This window comes from Meleagris gallopavo, chromosome 8 (genome assembly GCF_905368555.1).
Source record: "Meleagris gallopavo chromosome 8, MGAL_WU_HG_1.1, whole genome shotgun sequence".
In the NCBI taxonomy this organism is placed as follows: domain Eukaryota; kingdom Metazoa; phylum Chordata; class Aves; order Galliformes; family Phasianidae; genus Meleagris; species Meleagris gallopavo.
The window spans coordinates 15,824,161-15,840,382 of NC_139411.1; the positions used below are offsets into that span (position 1 = coordinate 15,824,161).

The following is a 16,222-nucleotide window of genomic DNA, read 5'->3' on the forward strand; positions in this document are numbered from 1 at the left end:
CTAGTGTTAGCTACCAAGCTCTATACAGCTACACTCCTCAGAACGATGATGAGCTGGAACTGAGGGACGGTGATATTGTTGATGTCATGGAGAAATGTGATGATGGCTGGTTTGTGGGTGAGTGCGATGCTTGCCAGGCAGCAGGACCCTTTGAGATGCAGATGAGTATTTATGCAGAGCATCTAGAAGCTGCTTTCATTTGCAGGATTGAAACAGAGTGGAAAAAACCAACTTTTTTGATGATTTCTCATCTTCTCCTACTGAGAACATTAAAATTAGGGTGCAGGGTAGTGGAACTTTGTTTTCCTTTCTATATGTCCAGGTTTTCAATTTCTTTTTTTCTTTTAATTTCCGTATTCCCTTCTTCCTCCTGATCCTCCTTGCTCACACAGTTTGCAGAGCAACAGAGAGAATCAAGGAAAAGTGGGTTTCTATGTCTTTTCCAAAGGAGTCGTGGCAAGTTACAGAAGGTGGCAAGTAGGGGGCAGAAGGAGCACTTGTATTGGAGTTGCAGTCTCTAGAAATCCGGCCTCAACTCTACATGTTTGTTTAGCTAAATGTAGTCTTGTAGCTTCAAGTAATGTAAGTCTGGACAGCGCTCTCCATCTCAACAGTGCAAATCTAGGCTTGTCCTCGGTTCTTACGGAAGCTGAGATCATTTAAACAGATCAAAGTTTGGCTCCTAGCGTACAGGCCCAGGAGCTATCACCACCACCTTCTTCATTGTTAAAACCAAAGATGGCTATTAGCAGACTAGTTCTCTTCTATACCAAAAGGCTCTCTGACCAGGACTCTTATTTATTTTCATAAAACAATGAATGCAAGCAGAAGGGGGTGCCATCTTGACCTTTTAAACGCCTAAGCCTTTCTTGCATGGCTCCATCTCACTCTGGCTTTCTTGTCTTTTATTTTGCTATAGGTACATCCAGGAGAACAAGGCAATTCGGCACCTTCCCAGGCAACTATGTGAAGCTTCTGTACCTGTAAAGTAACAGTAATCCCACAGTGACAGAGATGGAGCTGTTTTTCAGATGGTATTTTTAAAGGATGAAGAAAGAGACAATTTATGAATGTAATAGACAAGAGATGAAAAGTGTTAGGAGGATGTGGTTATGTGGTACAGTATTGAGTTGAATGTGTAGCCCTGCTTCTACTGATTCAGGGTATGATTTGTTTGCTGAAGAAGAGACAGTTTCTAGTTTACAGTGCTGCCTTTGTGTATTCCTCTCCCCTCCCCAACAAGAGTTCTGGTGACAACCTTAATTCATATGGAGTACTTTACTTCTGAGAAGGCTTCAGGGAAGCAAAAGGTATAGGTTTTGTTTGTGTGTTAAGATATGACAGTACTTTCAGAAAGTACGTGGCCTTGCAGATTCTCCGTTCACTGGTGAGGTCAGGGAGGCCGGGCTTCCTGCCTTGCTGAAGACTTACTGTATTCTGCCTTCCACTCCCATAGAACTCCCTTCCTTCATGCCACGCACCTTAAGACCCCGCACGGGCAGAGGACAGCCAATGTGGTTAAGCTGCAGAACTCTGTTGAGAAGGAGTTTGGGACTGGTAGTTTAATCCAGAGATGTCAGCCAAAGTGTACTGCAGACACTCAAAAAGCCCAAACCCTTTCCTAACACATTACCCACTTCGGCAAGGTTTTTTCTTTTGTGCAGGGTGTGTGTGTGTGTGTGTGTGTGAGTGTACTGTGTGCAGCAAAATAAACGGAGTAATGTTTTTTTAAAGAGAAAACAACCTGGCTTTGACATTTATCTGCACAAAGAATAAAACCAATAAACAGAACATCCATGAGAGCAAATCCTGTTTATGAGTCCTACGGCTGTTCACTTTCTCTGCTCTCTCTTGTTGGCCCGAAAAGAGTTGAAGCATGCTCTTTGGGATGAAGGCTTTGCTTCTCTATTATTAATGTCAGAGGCTCTGATAAGTCTGAGCAACATGCCTTTGAAGGTGCCTTTTTCTGTTGTTCTTACAGTGTAGATGGTAGATCCAATAAACACCTGCATTTTGACTGGCCCTTAGTCCAACAAAAAAGTCTGCTCGATTTGGAAAGCCGTGTTTACAGCGGTTGTTACCAGTCACAGAGATTTGTATTTCTTTGAGAAAAAAACGTGGCTTGCCTGTAAATCCACTACAGATACTCTTTTGATAGACACTTTGTTATTAAGAAGTATAAGCAAAACCGGTTCTATCAGACTCTGCTTCCTACAGTTACCATACAAATAGCAAAAGGTTAGATTGCTATTTTGTCATAAGCTGTATTTAATAATATAAAATGCCTATTTTTATGCTGATGCTTTTATACAGATTTATTAAGAGTAACTACAACTAACTGTTAGCACGACTTGCAATATGTTTTGATAAACTAGCCATGCTCCTGGGTTTGAAATCAAGTAGGCTTGTCTTCCGTCTCAGTCTGCGGAGGGGAAGACTCAGTGTCTCTGAAGTTTGACTGTAAATATGTATATTTAACTTTGTACAGACAATGTACTTACCTTGTATAGAAAAATAATTTAAACGCGTTGAGTGAAGGGAGAAAAAGAAAGGCAGTTGTCAGAGGTTGGGATTTTATTCCACTTTTATTTAAATGATGGAATTCTGTGTGTGTTCATATAAAGAGTTTTAGCACAAAATATCCACTATGAAAGAGTTTCAGATATGACACAAAGCACCACTGTCTCTTTTCAATAGGAGATATCATTAATTCTGCATCTTATTTATGGTTTTTTCTGCTTTGTTTTTTTCTTCCAGTTATTCGTAGCAAGACATAGGCCTGTTGCTAAGATTGGATAGCACCAAATTAATCTATCCAACAAAGTAACACAATAATACTGATTGTATATAACCTACTCATTTAAAGGTTTATTTTCTGTTCTCGCTCTTGCCATTTTAAGTTACACACACATGCACACACACACACACACACACCACAACTTATTTTTGTGTTGATTTTTGTTCCTTATTGCAGTGGATTACTACTTGGCAATTAATAAATGGAATATTGAATTACTATTGTGTTTGTTGTACAAATTATTAAATAAAGCCTGTTCCTGATATTCCTGTAGCGATGCACGTTTGTACCAGTGCTCTCTGTGGCTCTCAGTGGCTGTGGCCATTCTGAACTGTAGACATCTGCCATCCCGTGCTTCCAGATCCTGTTCTCACCTTGGCTTACCTCACCAGGGCTCTCTTATGAGCCAGGCAGGCTGTGGCTCATTCTTGAAGAAAACAAGGTGTAAAAGCAGAGGAAAAAAACATTTTACACCCAGATCACTCAGTAACATGAGGTCAGGGTGCAGAGCTGGCAGCTCAGAAGCACATCTGAGCCCAATGTTTTGCAAAGGTGAAACGATGCAGAAACTTCATAGTGTTCAGGTCCTTCTCTGCCCTTGTGCCTATGGAAGTTACAGGTGCCTTTGCCAGTAGTTTTACCCGCTGGCCCTCTCTTAGGGTGGCAAGTGGCAGCTGTGTCCTTTGCATTCAGTTATTGACCTCTGGTGCCCATTGCTGCCCTTGTGATAGTTCTGTAGTTGTGAAGAGGACTCAAAGCCCAAGAGTCAATAACTGGCATCTTTAATGGGGTGATTGCTCTCCGGGATATTTACTCCCTGCGAGTGCCTCTCCCCCAGCCTCATCCTACTGCCCTGGTTTTGTGTGCAGCCTAAACCTGATGTGTGCGTACTTGGTCACTCTCAGGGAAGCAGGGCTGGGAGACTCGCATCCACACAGACCCCACCAAGGGACGGTGTCGCATTGCAGCCCCTTGGGCTGCCAAATACTTGCACTCTACCCAGGCAGCTCTGGGTGCTAACTGAAGGCAAAGTCTGTGGTGTGCATACCGCAGCTCCCAGCCCTCTGGCAGAACAGCTGGCTGGGACTTCTGGGTTATGTCTCACAGAAACAACCCATCCCTGCAGAGCAGGGTGAAGGAAGGCTGTTCCAAGCAGGGGTGAGAACATTTTTCAGTTTTGCAGGCTACCACGCACAAAAAGCAGAAGAGCAGCTGCCATCACTGTGCTGCAGCTCCCACCATCCCAACCCTTGTTTTGCTGTGCCTGGGGTGGGCAAGGAATCTGGCTGTAGCGTCTTACCCTCCTAAACGGACCTCCCTGAGGGCATGACTGGGGCTCTGCGTGGGGAGACCACTGCCCCAGGATGAGAGAAAGGGCACCAAGTCGCCAGCTCCTGTTGTGACCTGCACAAGGGGCTTATTCCTTAGAGCACCCCACCATGCTCTGTGGTATTAAGCAGGCCCCAGTGAGGAGAGGCAGAAAGCTCCTTCATTTACTGAGAGGGAGATGGTACCCTGGTTTGTCTGCAGCAGCTGTCTTCAGCAGGAGCTGAAAGACATGGGGAGGAAGTATATGTGCATTCCTAGGCACAAGGAGACATCAACAGTCACTGAAAGGCTTCCAGATCTCTGTGGTGTCCCTCTCCATCCCAATCTACTTGCCCAGTACTAAAGAGGCATAGAATCACTGGAGAGAGCTCAGCAGAGGCTACAGAGGTGATCAGGGCCTGGTGTACATCTTGTGAGGAGAGGCTGGGAGTCTGCTCAGCACTGGGAAGGCTGAGGGAGTGTAAGTGATTAACGTTGCTGAAGGGCAGATGTGTGTAGAAAGGGGGCAGATCCTTCTCACCTGTGCCCAGCAGCGAGACGAGCAGCACCTGTGTCATCTACCTCAGCTGCTGCTGGCCGGTAGGAAGAATGATTTCTTTGCCCTCTGGTTGCGCCTATAAGGGCATCAGGAAGAAAAAAGAAGAAAAATTTTGCCTACAGCGACGACGAATCAGAGATAAATGAGAAAGAAGGTGGTCTTTTCCCCGGGATCCCCTTGGAACCTCTCCTTAGCTCTACCGTTGGGTTCTGTGTTAACAGCCGCGCTGTCCGAAATCGTGCCCCGGCGGTGCAGCTCCCTGTATGGAACCGTCCGTGCTATGCTCGGACCGGCAAGCAGCGCTTCAGCAGCCCGAGTCTGCCCCGCAACGTGCTCAGCGGTAGGAAGAATCTCATTTTAAATTGTGGCGGGACGGTTTTTGCCTTTTTTTTTTTTTTTTTTTCTTTTTTTTTTCTTTCTTTCTCCCCCAACTTTTACCGCCGGTGAAGCCCAGCCAGCGATGCTGCCCCGCCTCCGGGGCAGAGCAGGGCTCAGTCCTCCTCCCGGGGCCGCGCAGGCAGCCCTGTGGGGCGAGCAGCGAGGGGAGGGGCCGGAGGCGGGCCGTGCCGAGCCGAGAAGAGCCGTGCCGAGCGGAGCCGGTGCTGCCGGGCGTGCTGCGAGGTGTAGCCGTGCACATGGGAACCCACCGCATCGTGCTGACGGGCCCCGGGCCATGGGGCTTCCGCTTGGTGGGCGGCCGGGACTTCGAGCAGCCCCTCACGATCTCACGGGTAGGGCTGCGCGGGGCTGGGGCAGGCGGTGCTGGGCGCCGGGGCTGCCCGGGGGCCGTGCGCTCTGCTGGCAGGCGCGGCGCGGAGCGAAGCGGCGGGGGTGTCCGTGGGAGCCGAGTTGGGGTCTGCAGGTGGCTGCTGGCACAGGGCAGAGTTGTTTCCCCGGCCAGGTGTGTTTGCCTGGTGCCACGTTCTCCCCGAGGGGTCGGGGCGCCGCAGCCCACATCGCGGGACCCGCGTCTGCTTCTACTTGCCATGTATAGATAGAAAATCCTTTGTTTACCGAAGCCATATTAACCTCTGTTAAGTGCCTCTCCCTGCTTCTTTTTTAAGCCCCTTACCCCCTACTTAAGGAAAAATGAGTTAGGAAATGACGGCTAAAGCCTCGCATCAAAGCGATTACATTGGCGTAACTTAATTTGCCTATCTCTACTCCAGTGTTTGCCTGCTAAGCACCGGGGCTGGGCTGTGGCCTCACTCTCTCTGTCCCGGTACCCACCTGCACACAAACGTCACCGAGCCTTGCCCCGCACTGCTGTCAGGCACCTCCAAGAAGCAGGGTGTGCATGCAAGTCTCCTCCTGTGCGGGATGAGGAGCTCCCAGCCGCCCATCACTTCGTGAGAGGTGCGCTGCTCTGCATCCATCTGGGCTGCCCACTGGTCTCCATCCAATGCCGTGTTAATTTCAAGTACATCTGATATCCCATGGCCCTTCCTCAGCTGGGGCCCATGAGATTTCGTAGAATCACAGAATGGTTTGGGTTGGAAGGGACCTCAAAGACCACCCACTTCCAACCATCTGCCATGGATGGGGTTGCCAACCATTAGATCAAGCACTAACTCAGGTTGCCCAGGGCCTATCCAACCTTGAAGACAGTAGGACCAGGCTGCTGTGTTCTGTGAATCCTTCCTGGAGAAACGGGGTGGCAAAATGTATTTTTTTTTTTTTCTAAATGCCCCCCATCCTGGGCTCTTTGCTGCTGGTGGTCCCTGCATGCCACAGGGCTCCAAGGGCAGCAGTGCTGTCAGATTCACAGGAGGGGGGCTGTTGTTAATTTTGTCTCTAATCTCTTTCAATGGCAATAATAATGCCACATTCTTGTAAAGTTTTTGTTTTTTTTTTTTCTGGACATGAAAGTAGCTTTAGCGTAAGGGAAGTGATATTTACTGCATTGTTTTGGTAATTGTTGCCGTTTCCTTCCAGTGAGACTGTCAGGCAGAAGTATGTCTGCAGCCCTACCTCGCTGTTCCCACCTCTTCTCCTTGGCTGTCTTCGTCAGTGCTTGTGGTTGCATACCAAGGGATGTAGATCAGCAAAGTGGCCGAAATAACTGTCTTGTGAGAAACCAGTTGTGACCTTGGAGGCTGAAATGTAATAGAACAGCCTCTCTGCTTTTGGCAACTGGCAGTTCCTCTGGTGTTTTTAATTCATCCTCCAGACTTCCAAGCTATCAATCTTTCTACTAATCCCTTTGGTCACAGACATGAGTTGGGTGTCCTGCACCTCTCTTTGAAGCAAAGCGCCTATGTTCAGACTGTGTTGCCTGTCAGGACTCCAGGTTTTGCCTTGGGCAGTGTCATGCCTAGGGTGAGCTATTCAGCTTATCTTGGTATTTATGGCCCCCATCTCCATTATAGCTCAGTGCCTTGCTGCTGTCTTGTCTTCCCCACCAATGGCTGCCATCAGCAGGACTTCTCTCAGTCCTGTTGGTGGGAGGGAGGCAGGATTGTTTGGGGTGTAAAAGGAAGCTCGATGACTCAATCCTAGGGCCAGGAGGATAAGAAGCAGTGGTGTGGTGGGCATGGAGCCAATGGAGCAACCTGCTCTGCCCCTCAGCTCCTGGCCAGCAGTGGCCATGTGGTACTGATATCTGGTTGTGTATGGTGACAGTAGCAGATGAAACACAACAGTATTTCCACAACTGCTCTTTTCCCCCCTTCCACTTGAGCCACGTGTTCAGAACTGCTTCAGGCTCAGATGCATTGCAGCAGCATCTTGTGTGCAGACTCCTGGTTCTGGGGTTGTGCTGGACCTGAGAGAGCAAGCATGAGCATTTCACAAGTATTCTGCATGAGGCTTGCTCATAGAGCTCTCGTCCTTTCCAGAGAGATGCCTTACAGATGTCTCTGTTTCTTTAAACACTGCATGGTTTTCGTGAATATTTTGTTACTGTCTGTTCAGAAAAAGCACAGTGTGCTTTTCTGGCCCCTAGGCCAGTGCTTGCTGTGTGCCCTTACAGGAGTAGGCAAGACCTCTGTCTATACGTGCCTTTCGATAACACCATGCAGTGAGTCAGCGATGCAGAGCTTTTCCCAAATCCCATCTAAGCCGTGGATGGACATGCTGCAGGGCGATGGTGGAGCTGTACAGGGTGGTTCCCAGTTAAATTCCTGTGAGACCAGCAGGGCTGGTGGAGGAAGCAAGGAATGTGCTGTATGGGGAGACGTGCGATAAAGCAACATGGTTAACAGAGCCCATCCCCCTCTGTCCTTCAGGTAATATGAGCTTTTTCCTGTTTATTTGCATTTTATTTTGATAAACACAGTGGATTTCTGTTTCCAGTTGAATATATACATGGCACTGTCCCATAAATCCTGCTCTTGAGCTGAATTTATGTTTTGTACTAGTGTTGTGTAGATCTGAAATGCCTGACTCAAAGCTGAAGGGGAGTTGTGTTAGGATTTCTGTTAGGCCAGGAAGCCCCCAGCCGCGCTATGGAGAGGTGTCTGTCATAACCTCTGATAGTGGCCAAAGGCAGGGCACTTCTGTGTCTATGTTTTTGTATGAAACCAAGCATTTTCCCCACTTAGAAGTAAGGCTGTCTTCAAACCACTTTTAAAGACAGTGCCAAAACTAGTTTCGGTGATCCAAATGTAGGACTGAATGTCCTGCAGTGAGGAGTTGCTGGGTTAGTTTGATGCTGGCTGACATTCTTCTTCCAAGAAGACCTGGCCTGGCTGAGGCGTGATGGAGCAGCCCTGGGGGTGCCTCCCTACTGAGCCAGCTATGGGACAAGCTGGGGCGGAACAGGCATGGAGACAGTACTTATCAGCTCTCACACTGAGGGAGCAGTGCTGGCCCAAAACCTTGGTGAAGAGATGCAGGTAGGCCTAATTCATGATGCCAAGCATTGGCCTGGGTGATGCCTGGAGCACCCTGCTAGAGCGGATGTGTGACTGACTGAGTAGGATTTTCAGGAATGTGTAAGGGTTTTTGAAGCAAAACTATGGCAAAAGTGGGGCTGCTGTGGTATGTGCGTGTGTGATCTGCCCAGTGTGCATCTTGGTGTGTTCCCTGAGCTGCCTTTTGCACTGCTGCTGGGAGGCAGAGACAGTAATGGAAATGTTGCCTTCCCCTTTTTTGCTACTCAGGGCTCAACAGTCACCAGCCAGAAATTGTGAGGATATGCAGCATCTGGCAGAAATGCCTAGAGCCTGATGCTATGCATTGCAAGAAGAGCTGTCTCCCTGTCCGTTTGCCAATCTGCCCTGTGTCTGCAGGCCTGCCTGGGTGAAGGTTGCCCAGGTGGCTTCAGGCACGGCTGCTGTAGATGCAGCTTTTATCCACCAGCCTGGGCTGGAGCAGCTGTACCAAGCTTAGCTCTGCAGAACCACCTGCACACCTCTCAGTGCTGGGAGCCGCTTGTATTTTAATTCATACATAGCACAGAAATGGAGATCTGTTGGTTCCCGAACTGTTCTCCTGCCCTGTGGGACCAAGGCAGGGATGTCCCTTGGGCAGTGAGGGCATCCTGGGCAGAGTTTGTAAAATGCTTCAGGTTTGAAGGGTGCTACATCAAAAGCACTGCAGCAAATGGATTTATTTTTCTCTTAGTATAAACAGGGAAGGGTTTTTTTTTCTTGCAATATAAACATGGAAATGAAGAGAGACCTTAACTGCATAAACAATTGATGCTGTTCTGGACTGTGACACAGTATCTGAGATGGTTGCTGATTTCACCACATGTTGTTTTATTTAGAGGATGAAATAAACCATCAGGGAACGCTCAGCTGATGAGCAACTTATGTAATGCTTTTGAGGCCTTGTAAGAAAACTTTCTACTTCTGTGCATTTGTATTTTGATGTGAGGCAGGTTACAAAGTGAACTATGAGAATGCACAGCCTCCAGCATTATTCCTATGCACTGTTGGGAGTCTGACCAGCATCTTGCATCGCCTTGCTGAGGTCAGCCCTCTCCACCCAGTGTCTGAGTTTTCCTACTGTTCATCCTCTGAGTGAGCTCCAAGGCAGGGCAGCATCCGACTGCAGCAGTGCACACGGCAGTTGCAGCTTGGAGGAGGATTCTCCCAGATCCGCTTGTAAAGAACTTGCCTCCATTCCCAGTAAGCAGCAGTGGGGAACATGCCTGCTTGCATTTTCTTATAGCCTCTGATGTCTGCTGACCCAGCTACATGCTTTCGCTGGGAGAAGCTGTGGCTGCTTAGCATAGTACTCTGTGCTGAGTGCACTAGTCATGGTAAGACAGCAGTGTGTGGGTGGGGAGGATTAAACCGATCGTCAGGGATATTTTGTTGTCACTGGTGGCCTTATGAGTATGTTGCTGCATTTCTGTACGATCTGGCAGAGGCCCAGCAGGGTTTTCTTCGCTAGCTCAGATAGGTGCTGTTTATCCAGATCTCTTCCCACACTGTTATTCTTAATTTTCTTGTTTTCTTATCTCTTCATCGCTTCTCGAAGTGTGTGTCTAGGTGTGGAGTGCCGGGTGGTGCCAGAGGCTGGGGGATCTGTGAGGAACTGCAGAGGGCTGAGGGAGCTCGTGAATGGATAGGGAGTGGGGCAGAGAGAGGGCCCTGCACCTTTACCTGCCTATGTCTTGACTCATAGGGAGCTGTATTATGCTGCTCTTCATTTAAATGCTTCCCACCTTTTCCCTCCCTTGTTTGCTGTGAGTAGCAGCTTCCGTTATTGTTCCCACTGCTGCCTCTTGGATCCTCATCTGCAGAGGAGATGCCATACGTCCCTGCAGAGGAATAACAAAACTTGCTAGAGAGCCTGTATGGAGTTAATTGCAGCAGATGTAAAGTGTGGTTCTGTTTGGCTAGCACTGGGGTAGACAGAGGTTTTTATAAAGAAGGCTTGGAGCTGTGTAAGCAGCCAAATACATCTCATTCTGTGCTAAATCAAAGCACTTTCTAGTGTGTAAATGCACTTGCCCAGATGCACAAGTTTAGAGCTTAACGTATCACAGACAAGTCTGCTGTTCGGCTCCAGTGCAGGGGAACGACAGCAGGCAAACCACCTGTGGCAAGAAACCTGGAACTTGGCAAACTCCTGGTTGTACTGGCAAGGCAGAGTCCAAAGTGTGTGTGCAGGGAAGGCAGAGCAGGGCCAGAAGGTGCACATGAACATTAATCTTCACCTTGTGGTATGACCAAATTACATAGGTTTTTCTTCTAGCTACACCAACCCTGAGTCTGCAAATATCTTTTTAAAAAGACAGGCCCAGGTGAACATCCATCACACAATCTTAGATGTTGTCTACCACACTGAGCTTTGCATCAGTAAAATTGTAGATTATGGAGTACATTTACTTCTTCCCTAAGCTGACAAATGTATCTGAGCTCTTCTTACTTTTCTTCTTATTTTTACTGAGCTGGTGGCAGGGACTTGGGTTGGTGGTCTGGCTGTGTCTAGATGTCTGTGGTGGCACAGATAATGTGGGGCAGGCAGATCCTTTGCAATCTCCCGCCTTTCCCACCTGTTCAGGTGGATATGTGAAAGCTGCAGTTGCCTCCTGGCCCAGCTGCTAGGGCTCTGCTCCTGCACACAGGGCACATCCATGTATCTGAGTTTGTGTTTCCCAGTGGCAACTGCTTGACACAGACAGCGTTGCTTGTGCAGATGAACACCATCAACACCGTGCCTGCACCAGCCAGACAGAGCATCCTTGTTGACTCTCTGGGCAACACCTACAACAGCTCTGGGAGCTGTTTTGGATACAGTATCAAACAGTTCTGCTCAACATGTCTCAGCATTGTCTGTTCAGCAGTGAGATGACCTAATGGCAGTCTCACACAATTGCCTTGGAGCAAATGCCAGGAGGTAGGGCATGGCTTGTTTCCAGAGGGAGCCTAAAGGTGTGATGTTAGAGGATGTGCAGTGCTATTCATTTGGCTGTAGTGTCCTGATGCCGGGCAGTCCCTCTGCCAGAGGCTGCTTGATGCAGTGTAGGAAGCTCAAGCTGGTTGGGAGCTGCCTTGAATGAAGCAGGAGGCTCTCCCTTTGTGCAAGATAAAACTTGTGCTTGCAGGCTGTGCTCCTCACAGCCCCTTCCAGCCTTCTTCACCCTCTCATGCACCAGTGCATCTGTATCCAGTTGTGTGCCAGCTGCTGCCTCCCAGCCCCTAGGTTCCACAGGTCGTCTGCAATCTGTGGGCTGCTTGTGAGCCTATAGGCTGTTTTTGGAGTCCTTATCATTGGATCGCGTAAGCTAGCCGATATCTTCCAGTGCTCTGAGTACCCCTACCTGCTGTCAGAGGAGGGATGCCACACAAATAGAAGCAGAAAACAGGAATGCTTTCTGCTTTCCTGACTTTACTAGTAGGTGAATGTATCTCAAAAGCAACTGTAATGGCACTGAGATAAGCCCAGACTGTATGGTAAGGGGGAAGGCAGCATCATTAGTAGCATTAATCATCCTAAAGGGCTGGGGGATGGGTTCCGTGCAGTACTGGGCTCTGTGCAAACATGTTTGCTATGAGTGATGCTGGCAGAGTGTGAGATGGATGTTGCAGGAAAATGCTTTCTGGAAGGTTACAATTCAGGGCAAGTTATGTCAAGAACTGAAGGAGCTGGCTTTAAAGCAAGTTTTCTTATGGCAGATTTGCTTATCTTCTTCATTACTGTGCATCCTTTAGGCTTTCCCTTAGGGGAGAGGCCTGCACAGTACCTGCTGAGTGTAATTGCCCTCATGCTGCCTGCGGCTCTTATCTGGCCGAGAACAGCACTCATATTTCAAATTCCTCCAGAGTGGACACAGAAGGGGAATGTGACTCCACAAGCACAGTGGGCAAAGTGCTGAGATGTCCCTGCGGACACCATGCTCTCATCCTGGTGGCTCCTGGGGTTTCTCTGGGAGATTTCTGTATCTTAGTGTCTGGCTGCTTGGGCTCAGCTGCTGCTTGTGGTACAGGATCATTTCTAGCAGCCTGCCAAATGCTGCATAGGCTGTCAGCCTTTAAATGCAAACCATACAGCTGACCTCTGGCAGCGTTCCAGTGGTGGTGTTAGCCCACTGTAATTTTTGACCACTTGGCAATCCTGTCTGATCAAAAATGAATCACTGATTGTGTTCTGCACTCAGTGCTCCTCACAGGGCTGAGTAATGTGCCGCCATCCCATCTCTAGAGGAGATAAAGACAATGAGAAACCCAGGGCTTAGGGTTAAGGCCCAGCACCTAGGGCAGTACCCACAATATATCCCCTGCATGTTCCCTCAGGTGTAATGCTGTCTCCAGGGGTCTGTCTCATGGTTTGTCAAACAGCACGTCCCAAATCCTGTAGAACTGTGAGCCCTTCTGGTGCTCAAGATTTCCTCCTATCTGCTGGCTGTCCCTGTCACAAGTTTTACATGAAAATATTGTAGAGGCAATGGCTACGAAGGAATGGCAGCAGGCTTGGCTGATCCTATGGGCCACTGATGAGCTGAGGGCCACAGCTTGGCAGACAGTAATCTTCATGTTTAAAGCAGATTTTCTGTGTCCACCTGGTGCCTCGTCTGGTCTTTTCATCAGTGCTTTCCTGTTGGTTGAGCTTTTTTAGCCCAGGGAAAGCAGTGATTGCAGCTAATGTGTGACACCTCTGGGAGGAGAATATTTCCCTAGGGGGAATGATTTGCCCTCCAGTCCTGCATTAGGAGCACTCTAAATCTTGTGAACAATGTTTATTTATGTCTGACAGCTCTGCAGGGTTTGCTCAGCTGCTTTCCAGCATGCTGAAACCTAGCATGAATGTGTAGAATGAATACCAGTTGCAACAAACTCATAAATGAGGTGTGTCCCAGCTGCAAGGCGTGTTTTAATCTGTACTCCTGTTTGGGAGCAGTCCACCCTTCTCATTTCCTCTGCCTGTTAAATAATTGATGAAAGGTCACAGTAGTCATGATACAACTCCCACAAAAGTCATTAAAGCTGCACAAAATCTTACATACTGATTGCAAAGCTGCAAGTAGATGTGCTGCTCTTTATCCTCTGTCCAGGCAATAGTTTTGGGATTAATCACACTGAAATCAGTGAGGCTGTTGCACCTGTTCCTGGGCTAAACCATCTTGTTAAAGGTACAGTTCACAAAATCTTGTGCCCAAATCTTTCTCACAAAGGAAAAAGCAAATGAGATCATGATGCAGACAAATGTGTTCGTGATTGGAATTGACTCTGATTCTCTCTCCCTTTTCTGGTATATCTGTTCTTAGAAGCCAGAACTTTGTGGCTGTTCTCAGCACCTTCTGCTCTGGAGAGCACCTCTCTGTCCTACAAAAAGTAGAACTGTGTTCTCAGTGTTTTGCTTTCTACTACTGTATGGCAACTGCTGAGTCACAGCCTGAACCACTGATTTAACACCTGGGAAAAGGAATAGCTCAACAGCTCAGTCCTGGGAGCACAGGTGAAGGCAATTTGTCTGTGTGACCGAAAGGGGTGGAGCCTGGCTGCACCTCTCAGACCCCATTTAAGGGCTGATTTAAAAAACTTCCTCCTAATATCTAACCTAAACCTTCCTGTCTTAGTTTAAAACTATTCCCCCTTGTCCTATTTTGTCACTTACTCATCTCCCCCCATAAAATCTTTGCCTGTGGGTGCCAGAACAGAATCCTGATCCTAACATTCATAGAGGAGTGCTAAGAGACGTGCATCTAGATAGGTTTCTGCTAACAGTTTGCTTTGATTAGTTTTTATTTCCTTGTTTTCAGGCACCAGCAAGAGAAGCCTGGGGTGCTCCAGCTGTCTTTCAAATGTCACTTGAAAAGCTGCTCTCTGGGAGGTCCACTCACTTGTCGTGTTTTCTTGCAGGTGACTCCAGGTAGCAAAGCTGCAATAGCCAACCTGTGTATAGGAGACCAGATCATAGCCATTGATGGGGTGAACACAGGTAACATGACGCACCTCGAGGCGCAGAACAAAATCAAGGGCTGTGCAGATGAACTCACCCTGACGGTCAGCAGGTATGACACCAATGATGGGTGGGGAAAGGGGGGATGTGGAGTGAGCAGTAGCTATGTTTTGGTTTGGCAGCACTGGTTTGTTTAAACTGACCTCTTACTGCTTTGTAAGGCCAGGCGCTCCGTTGCAAGAGGGTGTTGTCTTTCAGCCTTTAATCCTAACGCTGCTTGCATTTGCTGCACTTTGACCTTATGAAAACAATATTCTCAGTGAGAAATTGGCTGATAAGTTGTCAGAGTCTGTCAGCCTGTTTTGTGGCCTCTGACAGTAAGAAATCCAAGACAGGTCTCATGAAAACTTCACTCACAGTAGACGAGGTATGACCAGAGATTACTTTTCTTCCTGTTGCAATAATTTAGCAGTTAACATGTGTGGTTATGTGCTGTCCAAACTATTTATTGTCTAGTTTTTGCTGCATGCAGACTCAGAAAGATTGTTCTTTTTGAAATTTAAAAGTATCAGGGCCTGGTGGATTGCTGGGGATTTACCCTTATTTAAACTGCAGCTGTGGGTACCAACTTCACAGCAGATTCAGGAGAGGTGCGAAAGCATGCCTCAAGTAACACAGTAGTTCAGTTGTTTGGGACCCTTCTATCATAACGGGAAGTCTTTTACTGTAACTTGCACAATGTTAGCAATTCAGCATTATTTCCCAGGTCAGGAAGAAATGACGGGCCTTGGCCAAAAAAAGCCTGGTAATTCATTGAGAAGAGAGGAGCAGAGCAAAGGTGGTGTGAATGAGTGGTGAACGGCATGGCAGACTGCTAGCCCTGGTGTTTCTTGTGCTAGCCCTTAACGTGGCAGCTTTCCTGCAGAGGAGTGTTCCTCGGCTGCCCCAAAATGCCTGGCTTCTTGGTTAGCAAGCCAGTACTGTGTGGTTGTGGCTGGGAGAGAGGAGAGGCGGCCAGGGCTCTTTTAGTTGCTGAGCAGGCTTAGTCTTACAGGTCATTGAGTCTGTAAAATGTGTTTGCTAATGTTAATTACCAAGCTGTTAACTTTACAGCTACCCCATGCCCTTATCAGCCTTGGGTGTGGAAGCTGAAGCTGCCTGGAGGCAGGTTTTTAGCTGTGTGCACAGCTGAGTGGAATCATGTAGGGCTTTGAGCTGAAACTACCCAACTCTTTTTCAGAGCCATCTTTAAAACACACCGTGAAGTGTGTGACAGATGCTGCTGCTGCTGTACTGATTGACAAGTAAATGCCAAAGAGAGTGTCAATAGTGAAAAACAATGATCTAACTACTCTTCTACCCAGGGTTTAATAGTGTAGCCCATTGCCCTGTATAAAATCCGTTTTAGATGGCTCTAAGGACCTTCAAGTCTTTGGTCCTCTTTATTCTTTGAGATTAAGATTCTGCTTAGGGAAGGACTACTTGCTTATTTGGAGGTTTGATGCCTGCTAGAGATGTGTTTGTATTTGGGAGTATGATACCATAGGATGCTTTCTCAGAGAAAAAAAGCACTGTTTTAATGCCAGAAGGCAGTCATGCATCACGCAACATCTTTCCTGGCCATTCTCTCATGAGGATATTTTATCCCTAGCCCCCAGCTGACTTCTCCTGGGCCTCTGTAACTGCATCTTTTTGTGAACGTGGCTCTCTCTAAGCAGCTGCCTGGATACAAAGAGGGAAGGATATCACCTATGCTTCAC

General features: G+C 47.9%; 2 protein-coding genes across 45 annotated transcripts in view; both read left to right on the forward strand.

Moving 5' to 3' along the window:
- The window catches only part of SORBS1 (sorbin and SH3 domain containing 1), a 167,705-nt gene extending 164,689 nt beyond the window's left edge, over positions 1 to 3,016 (forward strand). For all 40 annotated transcript variants that reach the window (XM_085230034.1, XM_085230027.1, XM_085230035.1 and 37 more), the window contains 2 exons: positions 5 to 117; positions 920 to 3,016. In XM_085230034.1, the coding sequence (XP_085086160.1) occupies positions 5 to 117; positions 920 to 987 (181 nt within the window). In that variant the 3' untranslated portion in view covers positions 988 to 3,016. The remainder of the gene's footprint in view (positions 1 to 4; positions 118 to 919) is intronic.
- Positions 3,017 to 5,170: 2,154 nt separating this feature from the next.
- The window catches only part of PDLIM1 (PDZ and LIM domain 1), a 35,657-nt gene continuing 24,605 nt past the window's right edge, over positions 5,171 to 16,222 (forward strand). The window contains exons 1-2 of one of the 5 annotated variants that reach the window (XR_014884891.1): positions 5,171 to 5,395; positions 14,423 to 14,574. Coding sequence is in view for 4 of the 5 variants with exons in the window: in XM_085230079.1 (XP_085086205.1) it covers positions 5,300 to 5,395; positions 14,423 to 14,574 (248 nt within the window). In the remaining variant the exon portion in view is untranslated. The remainder of the gene's footprint in view (positions 5,396 to 14,422; positions 14,575 to 16,222) is intronic. The other 4 variants (XM_085230079.1, XM_085230082.1, XM_085230081.1 and 1 more) reach the window with 4 other exon arrangements.